The 19,660-nt window shown below is 35.1% G+C and overlaps 3 protein-coding genes across 5 annotated transcripts in view; 1 reads left to right on the top strand and 2 right to left on the bottom strand.

The window, feature by feature from the left end:
* Positions 1-188: 188 nt before the first annotated feature.
* On the bottom strand, positions 189-13,702 carry Wdr81 (WD repeat domain 81). Of its 2 annotated transcripts, none has more exons than XM_013313686.1 (19): positions 13,446-13,702; positions 12,502-13,375; positions 12,156-12,315; positions 9,876-10,035; positions 9,418-9,542; positions 8,815-8,990; positions 5,999-8,482; positions 5,367-5,542; positions 4,897-5,084; positions 4,662-4,737; positions 4,401-4,577; positions 3,897-4,057; positions 3,280-3,552; positions 2,751-2,958; positions 2,151-2,306; positions 1,884-2,018; positions 1,226-1,375; positions 800-906; positions 189-648 (listed from the first exon to the last, which is right to left on the bottom strand). In XM_013313686.1, exons 1-19 carry the CDS (start codon positions 13,650-13,652, stop codon positions 393-395), a joined length of 6,249 nt encoding a protein of 2,082 aa, XP_013169140.1. In that variant the 5' UTR covers positions 13,653-13,702; the 3' UTR covers positions 189-392. The 2 variants fall into 2 exon arrangements, with proteins under 2 accessions (XP_013169140.1, XP_013169141.1); XM_013313687.1 differs by having other exon boundaries at positions 190-624.
* Positions 13,703-14,132: 430 nt separating this feature from the next.
* Positions 14,133-16,659, bottom strand: r-l (rudimentary-like). The gene is made up of 4 exons (XM_013313696.1): positions 16,393-16,659; positions 15,689-16,175; positions 15,132-15,601; positions 14,133-14,958 (listed from the first exon to the last, which is right to left on the bottom strand). Exons 1-4 carry the CDS (start codon positions 16,537-16,539, stop codon positions 14,629-14,631), a joined length of 1,434 nt encoding a protein of 477 aa, XP_013169150.1. The 5' UTR covers positions 16,540-16,659; the 3' UTR covers positions 14,133-14,628.
* Positions 16,660-17,030: 371 nt separating this feature from the next.
* Positions 17,031-19,660, top strand: part of LOC106118928 (zinc finger protein 484) — a 14,564-nt gene continuing 11,934 nt past the window's right edge. The window contains exons 1-3 of one of the 2 annotated variants that reach the window (XM_013313689.1): positions 17,031-17,107; positions 17,344-17,628; positions 18,425-18,626. In XM_013313689.1, the coding sequence (XP_013169143.1) occupies positions 17,610-17,628; positions 18,425-18,626 (221 nt within the window). In that variant the 5' untranslated portion in view covers positions 17,031-17,107; positions 17,344-17,609. Of the gene's footprint in view, positions 17,108-17,343; positions 17,629-18,424; positions 18,627-19,350; positions 19,508-19,660 lie in introns of those variants that run through there. The other variant, XM_013313690.1, reaches the window with a different exon arrangement.

The raw sequence follows: 19,660 nt of genomic DNA, 5'->3' as shown, positions 1-19,660 counted from the left end.
ATAAATAAAAATAATAATTACATCAAATATACATTTCTATTAATAAAATTTTAACATAAAATAATAGAAATAAGAAGCATTGGCTCAAAATTACTTACAGCTAGTACATTTTATATAAAAAATACGAAAATATAAAAAAAAATTCTTACTTCAAATTTATAATGAGGTTTGTTTAAATAAATAAATTTCATAAAATGAATTTAGCATTTTTTCTATTACTAAAAAAATTGAGAAAAATAAAAAAATACATATTTTAAAAAGTCTGCGTCAATATTGTTGTATGCATTTCACTGATTACATAAAAAAAACTTGCCATGACAAAACGAGACCAGCTCACCCCATTTGCACAATTAAAAGATATAAAAAACCGCATGCAATTTTTTTTAATATTATCAGCAAAGTAAACTAATAGTTCCATTATCGCTACCTAACAGCAGAAGTCTGTTAAGTGGCAACACCGACATGCACGTCAGAACTCCTTTGAATGTGTCAGAGCGCAGTTTCGTGGAGGAGAACGAAGCGTCTTGATCCAATGAAGTGTGGACTCCGATGCGATTGTTGGTGGTCCCCGATATTAACTCGTTGTAGTATACAGAGAGGCAGTGAACAGGTTCGGTACTGCCCCTGGTAACATTTGTGTGTTTGTTACTATAGTTGGAGGAACAAGACGTTAAGATACAACTATCAAGACTTATTAGAGCTACACATTTTTTACTGCGTTTTGTAAGATAAAGTCCTGGTCGTTGAAATTGTCGTGTTAATTAAATGATCGTGTTATTTTATTTAAATAAGTACTCACTTGAGATGCGCAATCAACTCGCCATCATCGACCCGCCAGAGCGCGGTCACTTGGTCCAGTCCCGAACTCAACAATCTATGATCATCCACTGCGGCTAAGCGAAGAACCTGCATGGAAATTAAAAAAAATACAAATGAATACAACATAAGAAAAAATTACTAATTTTTATACAAAAATTGTAAATGACACGAGACATTTTGCCTACATATTTAGGTTTGTTCACATGCGGTTGTGTTTTTTAAGAACGAAAGGGACAACAATACACAAGTATATTATCCTTCCCTCTCTCTCATTGTCCACGTCCTTACCCGTATGAGAATCACGTACGCGCATACTTATGTGCGTGTGCGTACGTAGATACGTATGAATGGGTACGTTATACGTGCGTGCGTGAGTGCGTGCGTGTATGCGTGTGTGCAGACTGACCTCTGCATCGTGCGCGCGCCATGCGGCGAGGGGGCGGCCGCTGCGCGTGTCGAGCACGGCGACGTGCCCGCCCGCCAGCCCGCAAGCTACCCACGCGCCCGACGCGCAGATACACATGCACCGGATGAACGTAGTCGCGCTCGTCGCTAACTGGAAACAAATATATATCATTTGTACCTGGTTAACTGGCGCCAGTTTGTGATGATTTTCAACGTTACTGTCCTCCTATACTCGCATAATGTAAACAAGGCTTTACTAAGAGTTTACCGATACACATTCATCTCTGAAGGTAACAATACGTTTTGTACAGATTTTTCGACAATTAGTATAGTTAGGAAGAAAATCCGACACTGTGCCGATGTATCGGCGCAACACTGGCCTTATTAAAATATCAACGCTTATGTCCCCTCACTAATCAATCTAACACTTGACTTCTTAACAAAAACACGCCATTCGCGACAGAGAATTCTAACAATGTGTAAAAGTATACAATAAATATATAAACATGAAGGCAATATTCATTTCAAGAAATAACGATTTATAAAATCACTGTTAATCAAGATTTTTCAATCATTTAAAAACTATATTTCCCACTAATATAAAATAAATGTAGTAGAATAAGTTATGGAAGACTTTTATTGCACAGATCTATCCATACCTTCAGTTCGTATGATGTATAAGGTGCTCTGGCGTCGATGAGTCGCAGCGTGGCGTCAGTAGTAGCGGCCACCACTACTGTAGACGGCCCGGGCAGAGTACGTACAATGCTCACTGCAGACTTTATGTTATCCAGCTAAAAAAATCCACACTCATAATTAGTTAATCAGCTGCTAAAGGTAACTCTAAACTTTACTCAATAGTTTCAAAGCCCTTAGTGTAGATTAAATATAGAAAAGAAAAAAAAAATATCAAGTGAGTTTCGAACCTGTGATACCACAGTCTCCATGAAGGGATCCCAGATGTGTACAATAGAGTCAGTGGACACAGCCAGCCGTAGCGACTCCAAGAATGTCAGAGAGAGCACGCCCTTCTTGTGCCCCGTGTAGGTCCAGTTGCATTGAGTAGTTGCATTGCCGTCTCCCTACAGGATAACAAAACATTAATTATACAAACAAACAGAAATACATAAACAAGCATTTTCTATAGGGTATACTTATTTTATAAATATACTAGCGGTCGCCTGCGACTCCGTCCGCACGGAATTAATAAAAATATAATTAGTATAGTAGCCTGTGTTCTTTTAGACTATGTTCTACATCTATGCCAAATTTCATCGAGATTCATTTTATGGATATACCTTCAAACAAACCTACATCCATCCATCTAAATAAAATAAACTTTATAATATTAAGTAAGGTAATCTGACAATCTTTTAACTAATGGCAACTCTTCAGACAGAAAAAATATTTATATTTAGTTTTCACTCTTTTTCCTCCGCACACACGTACACAGACGCGCACGCACGCACGAACGCAAGTACGTACACACTTGTTTAATTCACTAATTCCCCATCTCATTGTCTCACCTGATTCCTCAAAGACCATAGTTTGACAGTCTTGTCCTTAGATCCACTCATGAAGCTGTTCTCATTGTCCAGACAATGTATAGACTTGACAGAGTGCGTGTGTCCGAGGAATGTCTGCAGTTTGATCTGCTTCAAGTTAAACCGGGCGTCTTTGTCTGGACGTCCGATTTCATGCTCCCAGTAGATTAACCAGTCACCCCGGAGATGCCTGAGGAAAATGAATTGTATAGCATTGTAATAAAGTTCAAAATTAATTGACAATAATCTAAATGACAAGTCTAAAGCATGTTTGTATGTATGGATGGATGCATGTTTGTTGGAAGGTATCTCCAGAAGAGCTGCATGGATCTCGTTGAAATTTGGCATAGATGTAGAACATAGATGGAAGAACACGTTCTTATGACGTTTTATTTTAATTCCGCGCAGAAGGAGTCGCTGGCGATAGCTAGTAAAAACATATATCTCTGTAAAAATTTGACTATGATGATGGTCCCCTGTTTATTATAAGTTTGTAAAAGTGTCGGGAAACCTTTCACTCTTCACGCCGTTAGCCATCTTGTACGCAACAGCATCGAACCCGCATCCCTGTCCGTTGACACCTTCCTCATCAGCAGCGACATCTATTCTGTTGCCGACGAGAGTGACATTGGAACCGAAGCTGTTGTTACCAGATCCATTTACAAAGCTATTGCCATTGTCGGAGAGATCACTTCTTGTGGGTGTAAGAGCTTTGCGACTGATCGGCTCATCACTGAATGATGATTGAAAGCGCTTTCCTTGCTGGTTTATGTGGAGGGGCGAACTGAAATTAAAAAAATACGACTCAGTTAAGTATTGGTATTTGTAATCAGTGCAGTTTTCCATATATTTTACTAATATTATGAATACGAATTTTTGGATGGATGAATGGATCTATGGATGGATGTTTGTTTGAAGACATCTCCAGAAAGACTTAACTTGATGAAATTTGGCATACATATAGAACATAGTCTGGAAGAACACATAGGCTACTAATTAAGTTTTTTTTAATTCCGCTTGGACAGATTCGCAGGCGACAGCTAGTTTTTAGATAACGCACTTATTTAGCTTAGAAATTAGGTGTATTTTTTATGTTGAGGCTAAATATTTGATGACGTCACTACTGACCTGATAGCGTGTATTTGTTTATAGTTGTTGCATAATGTCCGCACGGTGTCCGCGTTCTTGAGTGCGCGCTCAAGGCTGTCTGTGCCTATGAAGCGCGCGAATGTGCCGTGAGCGCGGTATGCCAGCTCCTCGTTGAACACCACCAGAAGTTCCTCTTGAGCCTGCATAAGAAAATATAACTTATGTACAATAAACTCACTGATCTCTATAAATAGATAGGTCTCTGGTTAGAAATGACAGCATTTACGTTGTTCCAAGTTGAAGTTGTTGAAGTTTTTGACAATTAAATATATATCTATAATTAGTTCGAATCATCACCGCTGCGATCAAATAGGCACAAAATACAACAGTTTATAGCCCGTCCATTTTTATAGGTCAGTTGAATAACTTTTAATAAGAACATTTTGCAGTTAGGTATAACGTTGTTTTAAAGTGTGCTAGGTGGCCATTAACCTTTTCGCAGCCATCACATATCACAGATTTAATTAACTTATTCCTTCATACCGTAAGGCCATTAGCGTCGTGTTCGTCGCTGGTGAGGTCAGGTGGTGAGCAGGCAAGCTCGGGCAGGTCGGCGCGCACGACACGGCCATCTCGCACCGCCCACTCCGCCGTGCTGCCGTCGCGACAGATCTCCAGGAAACCCTCCACCTTGACCTCACGGTTCTCCTGCTCCACATTCTGCACGACACAGGAGAAAGACAATATATATCAGGTGTATGAGCCTAGTAAGAAAGAAGCTTTAGAAATAAATTTTTAATTTACCTTATCACCATTGGTTTCGTCTTGTTTGGGCCAGTTATCAACTTTTCCAGTAGCTTTATCGAATGCTAAGAAGAATCTGGAAACGAATGAATGAAATTAACTTTAATTGTCTACTTTATTAAAGTTTATCTGAACTTAACTGAAATCGATTACTCGTAAACAAAATAGTAATTGCAGAAGCAAAAAAAGAATTTATAAAAAAAAACTACAGATTTAATAAGCTTTGTGTGGTTACCTCTGTAAGGCGGGCATGCAGAGATGCCGCCGGCTCATCTCGGGGCCGACGCGTAATGCCAGCGCGTGCAGCGCGTCAACCAGCTTGCGGGTGAGCGCGCCGCGCGCTGTCGCACCGTTGGGGTACGCGCAACGTGTGGTGGATGCCAGCCGAAGAGATGGTTGCAGGATCGATTTTAAGAATGTATCCTGTTAATTGACATAATAAAGTAAAAATAAAGTTTAAAAAATATTTTTTATAAAAAAGAATAATATTACATATCTACAAAAAAATGGGACGTGAACTGAACGATGGATTTAAAAAAATACTTACAAATTCTAGGACCTAGAATAATCAAACTTACAATCTAGACTGTCGTCAAATACTTCGCTGTCCGTAAGGGTTCCGTAGTCAAAAGTTTGACAACCTTTTCACTAGGTTGACTGAGAAGTAGATGAATTCACACCCTCGATAGTGTTTGTTGGTCCTACCTGCAGCTGTTCCATGACCTTGACATCAGACATGTAGGGCAGCAGGTGTTTGAGCAGCTGCAAACAAGCGACGACGCCGCCCTCCAGCGGCGCGGACAGCCGGCGTCGGCAGGAGGCGATCAGCTCGCCCATGTGCGGCAAGTACTGGAACATTATCAGCTGCTCGCCGTACATCGCTGCAACACAACACATCAAGCTGCCAACTTTATAAACTAAGGGAAACATCTTACTAATAAATGCAAAAGTTTAGATAGATGAATGGATGGATGGATTGATGGATGAATTGTTTATTAGAAGGTAACTCTCGAACGGCTCAAGAGATCTTGATTAAATTTGCCACAGATGTGAAACATAGTCTGAAGAACGCATAGACTACTTATTAAGTTTTTTAATTCCGCGCGAACGGAGTTACGAGCGACAACTAGTATAGTTTTAAGAAGGCAAGTTAGCTAGATTAGTTAAACAGACTAGTCATGTGAATTTTTATGACGTTTGCCAACAAAATCAATAATGTATTCGTGTGAATTCGCACTGCCGCAAAAATTTACATAAAAACATGTTTTAATCTCGACGCTTCTTTCGACAGTGTCAACTATTTTATAAAACGAATAATTATTTATTTAATCACTTACCAACAATTGATGTAAGACACTGAATGACTTTCATAGCATTCCTGTCTCCCACCACTTTACTATTTACTACTGAGATTTCGTCGAATTCATCTTTCTGTTCACTCTCCCAAGGTGAAAGGTTCTCTTTGCCGATGTAGCATAGTGTTAGCATTTTAAGCAAATTCCTTGTAATATATCTACAAGTTAACACAGGCCCCAATCTATGCGCCAGCCAAATTAAACTCTCAGAACTCATATCTGATATTTTACAAGAGACTGATTCATCATAAACTTTACCATCATCTTCATCTTGTAAGTTTTGTGTTTCAGCATTTGATATATCTTCAACTTTTTCTTCAGCTTGTGAATTTTCCAAATCAACTTCTTCCGATTTCGAATCTTCTTCTGCGAAGTGCAAGTAACTTGTGAACATAGGTCGTTGTGGAACATCGATTGGAGGCGATAAACATGTTTTTACTGATGCTTCCGATTCGCGATTTTCATCCTTACCTACTTGATTATTAGGCTCTTTATTGTTTGATTGATTTGATAAGTTAGGCGTAAAGAATCTAGAATTCCCAGGTGAGAAATACTCGGAAGATGGAGATGGGGTATGTAAAGTGCTTTGTTCTTTATTAGTGTTCGAGTCAACTGACCCGGTGGGAGATTTGCTTCTGCTACTGCGGCTCGGCTGTCTATCTTTGTCGTTTTCAAAATGGAACAACTCATTTTCACTTCTACTATCAACATCCTTTTCGTTTAAAACTTCATTAACCTCAGCTATAGTTCTTTCAACGTTCGGTGTGACGACATTTTCTGAACCATACGATGTATCAGGTGAGAAGATATCGGATGTTGTGGTCAGAGCATTTTTAACGTTGTCGTCGGAGTAGCGTGGTTTCTTGTTAGCCATTGCACGATTATGACATAGGTGACCTGGTGATCCTACTACTGAGCAAACGTCCTTATATCCACCCACCGCCTCAACGAGATGCTGTGTGAAATTGTCCAGGAAGCACTGAAGTCCTAACCTCACTATCAATTGTAAAAGAAAGATATGATGATACAGTTTGACGAACTTATGTTTCATTTGCACAGTTCCATTGGTTAGAGAATCTATTTCAGTTATTTTATGTTGTTCTGATTTATCGTATAGATCATCATCTTCGTACAAATTTAGAATGTATTTTAATAATTTTTTCCGTGTCTCCGCAGGTCCTAAAGCTTTGCTTACAGTATCGAAGAGATACCAAGCTGCTAAAACCGATGTGTTTTTATTTTCTAATAACTCGATGTAATGCGACAAGAAAATATCGAGTACATCGAGCTGATTGACGCAGTTTATCTGTTCGAGAAGAACTCCCAAATGTGTAATACAAGCTTTAATTTTTCCTTCGGCGATTCTTTGATTAAAATACAGTTTAGTTTTATCTACATTTTTATATTTCTCGCAATGGTTTCCATCACATTCGTACATATAAAGCAAGTTAAGTTCGTTGCTTGTAAGTTCGTATTCATGTAAAGTGCTTATAAGATTATATAAGATATTAAAACTTTGTGGGAAAGGTATCAAATGTTGCATTAGTAAAGGTTGGAGTAGCTGCGCGGGTGTAGGAGGGGGTAAACCTTTGTCTGTTACAACCGCCCCTTTCGTATCCTCAGTTAAAGGTATGAGATCATTTTTGAAGCTAAGACTTAAAGGTTGAACGTTTAGAAGTAACGAGGCGATATAACTGACGCATTTAGGTAACATATTAAAGTTGAACTTTAATACTGTTCGACAACTATTGTATCTATCTACAAAGTCATCGTTATTCGTCCGCAGTGGACGCATGTATGCGTGAAGGAAAATTTCCACAATGAGACATCCGATCACCAACATATCCTGTTGTCGACTTTCAGTAACAAACTGCTTGTATATCGACGCATCTGTGGTGTATCTCGTGTTGAACATTCTGTTCTTCCTCTCTTTTAAAGCATTATCTAACTGTGCGTCTTGGCTGAACTTTTTTAAATACGCTTGATCGTACGACGCGAAGAACATGTGGTTAGTAAATGCTGTATCATCAGATTTTTCTTTTCCCGAATTGAAATTTTCCTTTGCGTCTTTCTGTAGTTGAAACAAGTTCAGTTTATGTGCGTTCTCATTTTTTTTCTTATCCTCCGCTTTGCTAAAGAAACATTTAGTTCTGAAATTGTCTAAAACCTCTAACGCTTGGATAGATGCAGCGGGATTGAATTCTTTTGGTAGATATATAACGCCTTTCCCTAGTTCTGAGCGCTGTACTTTGTAATGTCTGGAATGTGAGGATGCTCTATTTTCCGTGATGACGTCATCTCCGCCATCTTGCGCTTTAGAGAGAGACCGAGCTCGACTGCTGCTTTTGTGACGCGAACGGACGCGTTGTGACGGAACTTGGAGACGAGACACGTGCTGTGGCAAACTATTTGATTCTTCTTCTTCCTCTGTCATTTCTTCTGAACTGTCATTTTTGACAATTTTTTCTGTGAAATAGTAAAAAGTGTAATATTACTGTATATGTATAATTTTTGGATGGATGGATGTTTGTTAAAAAGTATCCGAGAACGACTGCATGGATCACGATTAAATTCGGTACAGATTTAGAACACAGTCTGGAAGAACACATACCTATAATGTCGGAAATGTGTACGATTCAGCATACGTTTGGACACATCTTATTAAAATTTGAAACAGATATAGAACGTAGTTTCGAGTATGAGATACTCTTTACTTTTTTTTAATTCTACGCAGACAAAGTCGCGGACAAAAGCTATTAATCCTAAGAAAAGAGAACATGAGAGGATAGTAGACTTACTAGCATTGGGCGTGGTCCAGCGCATACGTATAGGTGCGGGCGGGGGTGCGCGCGCTCTCCGCGCAGGGTGGGGGGCACAGAAGAGCTGGACGGCGCCACCACGACGCATGCGCGAGTGACCGTCCACTAACGAGAGGCACACATTCTTCGCTTTCACTGCCGCTGTACCTGATAGTCTGGGGAATTTGTAACTTTGTTCTTACACTAGCAATAGGTGACCATGATTCTTGTATTAATATTACACCTAGCTACTTCTGCATCTAAAAATTATCTTTTTTATCATCAATTTTGTATTAGATTTATACAATAACAACAACAGTCACGACCGTAAGTCAGAGGGTAGGCAGAGTATACAGACCACATTTGGTGCTTTCCACTCACATCTCTTTCGCTTCTTCCACAGTCATACATCTACGAATAATGCAAGTGGGAATTGGGTTTGAATACCTGTCATCTTGAATATTTCATCAATGGGGAATTTTATTAGGTAGAAATACGGAAAATAACTTAATCGATTTATATAAGTAACAAAAAGTGGAGTAACAAGAATTTATATAATAACAAAAAAGTAGTATAGTGTTTAGAGGATTAAAATCTACATACTTGTAGCCAAAAGTAATATCGATCCAGTGATGCAAGTTCTCAGACACGTGGGAACTCTCCAGTGCTTCCCTGTGCTTTGTTATGAAATCTTCTGCACAGGTGGCCCACGACGGTATACCAAGATCCTGTGGAATACCTCATTATCGGTACAACATTCTACTAAAATTGTTATCACTAAAGCTTCAAACTTGGTAATTGAACACTGTTAGAGCTCTAAGCGTAGAAGTCCAAAACTAAATCTTACTAATATTATAACGAATGTTTATGTTTGTTTGAAGGTCTCTCAACAGATCTCGATAAAATTTATAAATAGATGGTAGAACAATCTGGAAGAACACATAGGCTATTTATTAATTTCGCGCGGACGGATTCGCGGGCGACAGCTAGTCCACATTAACGAAGACTAAGGCTCTAGTGCGTAAAAATGTAATAAAAAATAGTTTAAATATATTTTTTACCGGTAAATCTTCATGGATACTCTTGAAGACAGTTGGATCTGTATAAAACTCTGGTATGCACTCATCGGGCGTCCACTCCTGCATACGCTGTATGGAACCAGGATACTCCGCTGGTACCCATTTGTTGCGAACATATTTACAAAGGATCTCCTTTGGCGTTCTGAAATTATTACAATACATAATTACCGCAAAATTCGTCTGCAAAAACACTTGTACAGACCGACAAGTTAAATGACAAAATAGGCATAATTGAAACTAAATTATGACAGCACACTAGCGTCCTCCTATTAATGTCAAAAAAGTGTCACGATATCCTTAACGTTACGGTAACTGTCATGTGTTTTTTTTTATTTTATGCCATTGTTATGTCCATGAAGGTTTTATATATTTTCTGATAAAACCAACCGATAGCAGCGCCTCTCACAAGTCCAGAGATTCTTGTTTGACTATACATATTGTAGTGTCTGTTTTTATTAATGAAGGAAAGGCAACTTTTTTCATGTTTTAGAAAACCTCCGTATAATTTTTATTTCAATTCTCGATTTTGTACTGTACCCAAAGCATATAGATATAAAAGAAAGAGATGGAGGTATGCCTATCAGCAATTTTTTTTTTATTTACCTTACTACTATTAATAATACGAAAGTTTAGACGGATGTTTGTCATTACGTAAGTTTAGATTCGGATGTTTTTTGTTTAATTACACGCAGACGGAGTCGCGGGCGACAGCAAGTTATTTAATATACAAATAGATATTTGTTGGCTGTAGCATAAAAAAGTATAAATTGTTACTCTCATAAATGTTTTCATATTTATCAACATATCCAAAGTTTATATTGACAGATGTGAATATTATCATGTACTTTATTGATATACAAAAACCACATGTTAAGTCTATATACTCTTATCTACAAAACAGTTCAACAAAATATATAGGCTTAAAGATATGTTCAAGGTTTACTTTTTGGGGATTGAGTTGTTTCTTGTATACAGTACTAGCTGTCGTCCGCGCGTCATTAAAAAAAAAACTTAATAGCCTATGTGTTCTTTCAGACTATGTTGTACACCTATGCCAAATTTCAGTGAGATCCGTTCCGGAGCTACCTTCAAAGAAATATCCATCTATCCATCCATCCATCCATGTATGCATTTGCATTTATAATATTAGTAACAAGTATGATTATTTAAATAAAAGTAATCTATGTTGTATTGCTACCTTAGCTTTTGTCAAAGTGGCATGGTAACACTGTTATAATACAGGTATATATTAAGAGGCTGGAAATTCATTAAGGATATTGATATATATATATTCTATTTGTTTACTAGGCTTCTTACCGTGAGTTTTACACCAAAATCTCTATTAAAAATATATTGTTATCTCTGTTTATTTCAGAGATAATGACAGGAATAACAATATGTTTTATACAGAGGTTTAGGTGTCAGACACCAACAGTTAGTGACACATAAATATGCGTATTAATAGATTTATTATAAACTATAAAACCTCCTTTGTTTATATTTCTTGTTGACATTAAATATGGACCAATAAATCATCTTATCAAGGCAATACATTACTGTGTAAAGTAAATAACGATAAGTAAACTTTGTATTGTACTGTTTATCTTTCACTTAAACATACAAAAGTAAATAGAATGTCACTTATGTAAAGTTTATAGATATTTAAAACAAATATTGTTGTGACCACATATTAATGCTAAGAGTCAATGATATAGTACAAGATTTTAAAATGATAAATAGTAGGTGTTGCCTGAGAGTTCATACAGGAGGAATTAAAAAAAAACATAAGTAGCCTATGCGCTCTTCCAGACTATGTTCTGAACTATGCATTGAACAACTTTTTCGCTTGGCACAGGACAGGAAAGGGTTCGCTGAGCTGACAGCCAACCTCCAGTAAAGGAGAGGCATTGGAAGAAGAAGAAGACTATGTTCTATATGTAAGATCCGTTCATCCGTTCTGGAGATACCTTCAAACAAACATCCATCCAAACACTTGGTTTTATAATATTAGTAAGATAGTAAGAAATTAGATAACTCTAGGAAAGGAAAACATAATGGAACCTATATAAATCTGTGCGGAAATTCAAAGATATTTCTCAAGTCAACCAATAGGCACTGGGTCAGCATGACCAAGTTACCTATTCTTCCCTAACATAATGTTAGCTGTCACATCCCAATTGTGTACTTATATATGTATGTGGCAAATACATAAATAAGTAAAGTTGTGCACTGTAATAGCATTAAAAACTATAACTATCTTACCTTCTTGCTAAGTACACATAGCAAGTAATATCTGACAAAGCATCAGAAACATGATGTGGTATTTGACCGTTGACACTTGTCACATCATATGTCATATCCAGCTGCCTGTCACCCTTGTTCAGACGGTATTTAGATTTACTCAGATCCCTCCAATTCCTCCCTAAATACAAATTATTGATCACTAACATGTAATTTTATAAATCTACAAACAAATTAATTTCATACCAATTCAAATAGCAACATTGGGTTTTAATTTGAATTTTTATTAAGTATTCAAACTCAACTCTTCATATTTATAGTGTTAAGAAGCATTATTTTAAACATAGAACTAAATTTTGTCACTTACCACATCTAGAATTAAAATCTGTAACCCAAGGAACCATGAAATGTGCTTGTGGATCATTTGCGCTCCTTCCTGCTAACATGTTCAATTGTAGAAGATAATCCAAGTTAGAGATTTTTCCTCTAGTCCAAAGCATACACAGCTGCTCTAATTTGGCTGACTCTTTTTGCCTACTTACATCATTATTTTTTAAATTCATAGGTTGGCTAGTTGTTTTATTCCTATTATATTCATAAATTAAAGAGTTATCTAAACAAAATATGTTATTTGTTATAGGGGGAATGATCTGTAACCAGAGATTCTCTGATAGATATATATCTTGAAGGCGTAGCATACCCACACTGAGGCCTCTATCACACATGGCTTTAGACATATGTAGTAACTGATAAACAATAAACAATCCTCTAGCATAGGTTTTGTCAATTAAATTTGGACTGAAGTTAAGACAGTCAAGCAAACTATTTTCGTAATGCCCTCTATAGATGATAAAATAATTATTATCAGTCTCCAAAGTGATTAGAGCTGCCAATAGGTTGACATGGGTCTCATAAGTTTTTGCAATGTTTTTATTAGGTATTACATCTTTGTACTCATTTGATTTATTGTCATTTTTAATCCTAACTATGTTGCAACCATAAAGTCTTAGGATAACTTCAGACAAAAGCTGATCATGCTCGAGAAGATTAACTAATGATGTCTCTTTACTATGCTCATTGTTTTGTGAATACTTTTTAAAAGATTCTTTCCATAAATTCCTTTGATTTGTTTGTGAGATGCATTGTAGTAGGTAGGAAAAAGTCAGAGGCGATTCTGGATTGCTCTCATTAAGTTTGTACCTTGGTAATGGTAAAACCTTGGAACATTTTTTATTTATTACCTAAAACAAAAGTTCTCAATAATATTGGCCTTCGTGCGTAATTACAACAAAATTTAAATTAAGTACATACCCTAATAAATATTTTACGCCACGGATAAGGAACACTTTCACCAGGTTGTAATGCAATATCAATGTTATTCACAGAATTATCGACTTCCAAGTTTTTTAACCATTTTTTTAACCAATTGCTGTGTACAATTACCACAAATAGATTTGGATTATTTGTAGGGAAAACATTTTTGCTATTTATGTCTAATTCTTTAACTATAGTATCCATTTTTAACTTTTTTGTAATTCTTTGTTTTGTTTTCCTACGAACAATTTATAAATGCATATTGTATTCGAATTTGACAACTTGACATAATTCACATGACAGATCGATACAGTGATACCAGCCGTTAAATAGTATTTCTACCAAGTTCAACATAAAACCTTAAAACGTCGTTTATATTGCATTATAGTTACACAAAGTTATTTTATTTTATTGAAGAAAATACCTGTTCAATTTTCCAATACAAGGCTATTCTGTAAGAGGCTAGGTAGATAATGTTACTTTTGTCATTCTTTTCTTTTTCATGTTGCATAAATGATTAAACTATTAACAATGGACAGGGCCAGAAATAAGCTCATTAAAATATGTAAAAATAGCTTTATTTAAACTTTTCATACTTAATTATTGTTTCTTACATGTAAAACAAAATAAACTATTTATATAAAATATATCAAAGTCAAATTGACCAAGTAATATAATCGAGGAATACAGGCTATAAGCCTTATAATCTGTATAAAAATACACATTATCTTACATCTATAAAATACAATTTTTTTTATGAATAGAAAATGGAATGGAATCATTGCTTACTATCTACTAATATGTTATGAATTATGTAATTGTTTATTTCAGAAAACAAAATACTTGTTTAAAACATATTATCTCTGTTTAGTCTAAAGTAACGAAAGAGATGATGATATGACTGGTCCCAGAAACCAACGATATTTGTTACGATTTCCAATTTCTGATATTTTATATTTTCCGAACAAAATTAATTTACTTTTATGTCATCTTTGTGCGTGATTTTGTTGTAATTTTTTTGTTATTTTCTTGATCAGTTAATATCTAACCATGTCACAAGTAGTAAAATTGATAATTTAGCTTCAGGGGAATTAATTTTCTTCATTTCTATGTGAATTAGTCTTTACCTTATAGCTTTATGTTGATGTAATAGTATGAAACATAATTTGGAAAGCTATAATTATTCCATTTTGCCCATAATTCTCTTTGAATAACTTTTCCATAAAATGTTCTTATAAAGTACTGCTTCAGTTTCTGGATTCTTGGATGCAACTATACCACGCCCTACTACAACTACATCAGCTCCATTTTCAATCACTTTCTCTGGTGTATTGTAGACTTGGCCGAGATTATCTTTAGGTTTTTCTAATTGAACTCCGGGTGTTAATTGTATAAGTCCTGGGTCATCAAAGGTAACTGCATTTTGACAAACGAATCCAGTCATTAACTGTGGATATTTTTCTGCCATTCTCACAGTTGCCTTTGTATAGTCTGGTGTTATAAGGTTGCCCTATAAAAAAAAATTGAATCAATTTGTTACCCTTGTAAGATAAAAATCACAGTAATGATTTGCTTAGTTTATTAGCTTAAGTAATAATTAAATTATCATATTACAATGTTTCTAAATATCTGTGGCATTGTTGGACAAAAGTTGTGAATCATAAAAAAAAACAATATACTTACTTCACTGCTCATTTCAGCGAGAAGGAGAACACCCTTATTTTTATCTGAACTGGTACTATTCAATGCCTTTAAAATTCCTTCCCCTGGTAAGGAATGTACAGTAACACAGTCTGCCCATTCACTTATTTTGTACACACCTTTTGAGTATTGAAGTGATACAGTGTTACCAATATCAGCAAATTTCCTGTCTTCTAGTAAAAGAAAATTGAATTTTGTTGCCAGTTGCTTTAGTTGTTCTACAAAATTGGTATTAAAATCTTCTATTATATCAACATGTGTTTTCACAAGACACACATGTTCGCCAACTTTTTCTAGAAGATTCAATATCTGTATAGATGATGTCAGATCAACAGAGATACAGAGATTTGTTTTTTTAGTAGCCATTATGGTGAACAGCTGTTTCGCTATAGAGTTTCTTGATACTTCTGCTCTTTTTTCATATGGCATATTTAATCTGTTTACAGCACTCTCTGGAACATGATTACAAATATTTTAAAAAAATCTGGTTTTGAGACGGGAATGGTTAAAATTATTATAAAGTTAATATAAAAAAATACCTTTAGATGATTTCACAGATGGTGCTTTAGTACTGTTTAAGTAATTCATAACTTCAACTCCAATCTCCTTAGTGATACAATTATTGTCAACCAAAATTTTAATCAACTCCGACATTGTTAAAAGAGACATCATTGTCACTTTATTTTTTTCTAGATTTTGTCTGCCGCCTTGTTCTCTATCAAGAATGATAACAGCCTGCTCAACAACCAAACCTTCTTTCCTTAAATCATTTACAGTTTCAAGTACACTAGAACCAGATGTTACCACATCTTCAACTATACAGCATTTTTGATTCTTGGAAAAGTGACCTTCAATAAGTTTTTTAGTGCCATAAGATTTGGCTTCTTTTCGTCTCATTAGCATAGATTTATTAGCTTTAACACTGAGCAATGTTGCAATTGGTAAAGCTGTATAAGGCACTCCACAAATATGGTCATATTCTAGACTAATCAATGAACTTGTATATAGTAGGTTGGATATTGATTCCTGAAAATTTTAATAATATATTTTCTATGTGTGTGATGTGTGATTAAAAACATGCAGTCAATTTAATGAATAGTTCAGGAAAGTGTTGGAAACCAAAATCGCAGGATCAAACTAAAGATGATGTTTATATAGTCGACTGTAATCAGTAAATTTTTGAGTAATTTTAAAAGCAGAGTCATTCATAAATATTATGTTTTCAATTCAAAGTTTTTTTTACCATTATAGCTGGATAGCTAACTATAACCCTTAAATCAAAATAAACAGGCGTCTTCATACCACTTTTGGTGGTAAATTCGCCGAATTTAACAGCGTCAATTTTGAAGAGGTTTATAGCCAATTCTTCTAATTGTTTAGTGAAATCCATAGTTAATATATAATGTTATATTACAGGTAATTAATCAACTGATTTTACGATTTTGTGCTGTTCTAACTTGACCACTTGTTGACCACGTGATTTCAAAATTCAAACTTTGACATTCAACCATAGATAAGGAATATTTCCGTGGATTTGACGTTGACACAACCTATACTTTATGAGTTTGTGACATGTTTGGTTTTTTTCTCTTCAAGTTGGCTAGAATTTCTAACTTTAAAAATGTAATTATGAGTGAATTTTATCTAAAGTTATCTATAAAAAGTAATTATATCTTCATATTTGAATTTGTAATTATTTGAAGGATTTCAAATGCGTAGAAGTAGATTTACGCTAATCATAAAAATTCTTTCCTTCAAGTTATGTCAAATAGAAAAGACTACTCACAAACTCAATCATTCATTTGTCATTCATGCATCTCTGAGTTCGTTCATCGTTCTTTTACGTCAAAACGACAATACGTCATTCATGAATTAGTCCTTATGGTGGATTGTTGTGGTTTTTGTGTTTGTGAGTTGTTGTGAATTGTAAACGTAATTATTTATCCGGGACATAAAAAGTAATTTGGTGTATTTTTAATATTTCGACTAATGCGTAGTCTGTTCTTAGTAAAAAACCTAAATTAAAAATAATTCCAATTAAAAAACATAGCTTAAAATAAACTTCTTTGAAGTTTCTTTCTCTTCTTCTTTGCGAAACTTTTTAGTTTCGATCATTTTTGTTTGTGCGTGTGATAAATAAAAACTAAATATTCCAAGACTATTATTATGTTTTTAACGGTAATTCGGGACTCAGGTAGAGAGATTTTGAATCGATGCGGGGTTAAGTGAACCCACCCTCCTTACCGGACGAAATGGGGTCCCCTCCCTTATGTAGGGGATGTTAGGGTAGACAAAGGGTAGTCACCCCTGTGCGGAGGGGAGCTTAGGCCTTGGGCGACCGTTGGAAGGGAAGGGATAACTATTTCAAGATCGGCATTTCCCCTTTGCGCTATATTACGCGGTGGATGTGAGAAAGTTTAAAACTGTTGTGTTACATTAAAGTATATAATATTTTATATCATGGAAACCAAGGTGGAAGGTAAATATGTCATTCGTAAAATACATTTCTTTTATATTTCTTTTTACCACAGTTCTCTTTAATTTTTTGGTTAATATATTGAAGTCGGTAGGCATGTGAACTTTAATTTAAATGGTACTTTTTCCCAATATCTTTGTAGTCATTCGTACAAATAACATTAGACTTTTATGAAGCAAAATTCGAATGTTATGCCCACGATAAGACCCCTTCACTTTTACCGTAAACCTTAAACCGTATTTCTGAAGTCCAATACGTGAAACTTTTTTGGAATAATAGTTTGTGACAAAACCCTCTTACTTTACTAAGTTTTTTTATTAAATCTAATTCTTAGTTTTGTCAAAAATAGTATTCACTCTTGACCCGCGTGAGACAAAAATAATGAGAACACAATGTTATTACGAAGTTATAAAAAAACTAAAGTTCCAAAATATTTTGAATTACCACAATCTGTATGCCCTAACCGTAATCCCTATATATCCCTGGTAATTCTTATAAAAAATTAAACAGTCAATCAAGTTAAGTTGCAAGTACAATTCATAATTTTGCGGGAAAACTGTCGTTAGATATTCTCTTGTCTTTATCAAATTTTGTGTTTATGCCATTCTTCCTAACAAATATCTTATTTAAATAATTGATTATTAACGAACAAAACCATAATGTATTTGAACGATTGTTTTCTTAGTAAAAATTCGCGGATATAGGATGTTTCTTCTGAAGACCTGCGGGAATATTTGTTTACTATTTACCGAACGGAAAACCATTTGAAACATATTTATCATAAATTTTATCCCTACAGATATGAGATCGGTGGAGGAAATCATTAAACGGAATTTAATGGCAAGGACGAAACTTGCTAAGATAATCCACGAAGCAGACGGCACTGTGCGATACGAATGTGTGGAATGTCCCGCGCAATATTATGACAAGGAGAAACTGGAACTCCATCTTTGCAAGCATAACGACGAGTACAGATATCTCTGCGGCATTTGTGGAACTGGGTAAGCGTCATTTATTCATTAATAATTTCTCTGCTAGAATTTAGTAAATATATTAACGAGTTAGTTTAGTATACCACCTATGAAACATCCTGTATAATTGCAATTCTTTGTCATCAGAAAAAAATGTATTTTTTTCTACCAAAATGTCTTTTTATTACACATATTTACAATAAAATAAAACTAAATACTTAAAATTACTACCTTTAGTAACACAACTCAGGGCTCCTCTCACATATGGAGTTAAACTTCTTAATAATAATTGTTTTTGAGCGCGATTGTACAAAACTACAAAGGATGTTAGAATTTTTATAGATGGAACGACCCATAGTAACCGATATTAGACTTGGCACCTTTTAGCGACGTTCTTATTAAATTTTAAGCCTTTCAAATAGGCACTGATTCGATACCAAATGTGTTTGTGCCTAATTTGATAATTCGCATTCACAAAATAAGGTTTTATGTATAATACTTGACGAATTTCGGTGGCAGAATTCAAGGCTTAAAAAAAACTGTATACTTTTTACTGTAAATTGATTTGCTTTTAAAGAAAGTCTTTTCGTAAGCTAAAATTTTTAGTAAATAGACTAATATTAAGTTATAAAAAATAAGAAGAAATTCTTCGAAAGTCCTTATAGGCTAAACCAAGATCACATGTTTTTTTTAAATGTCTCGTCAGAGCAGTCTCATCCCACGGTCACATTGTGCGGCAGTTGCGCTCGTCTCGTCTCACGAGCGGTCGTCTTCGTTTCTATGCTCTATAATTCTGTAATTAAAAAAAATCCTATTGTGTGTAGTGTAGATACTGTTTAATTTTGTTCCTATGTGAATAGTGACCTGAAGTTTTGAAAACTTGTGAAAATTTAAAGGATTAAAATGTATATGTTAGTATAGAGTTAGTATTTATTTGTATTGTTCGTTTTATGGTTTTTAATTTGTTTTTAAATACGAAAACACTATTCCATAAATATTAAATACGTAATTAGTTAAAAACTTAATTAGTCCGGGATGCTTTGGTGTAATTATAAGATTAATTA

Source organism: Papilio xuthus, unplaced genomic scaffold, assembly GCF_000836235.2.
Source record: "Papilio xuthus unplaced genomic scaffold, Pxut_1.1 DF827542.1, whole genome shotgun sequence".
In the NCBI taxonomy this organism is placed as follows: Eukaryota; Metazoa; Arthropoda; class Insecta; order Lepidoptera; family Papilionidae; genus Papilio; species Papilio xuthus.
Note: the sequence above shows the minus strand (reverse complement) of the source record. Positions and strands in the feature narration are given on the sequence as shown.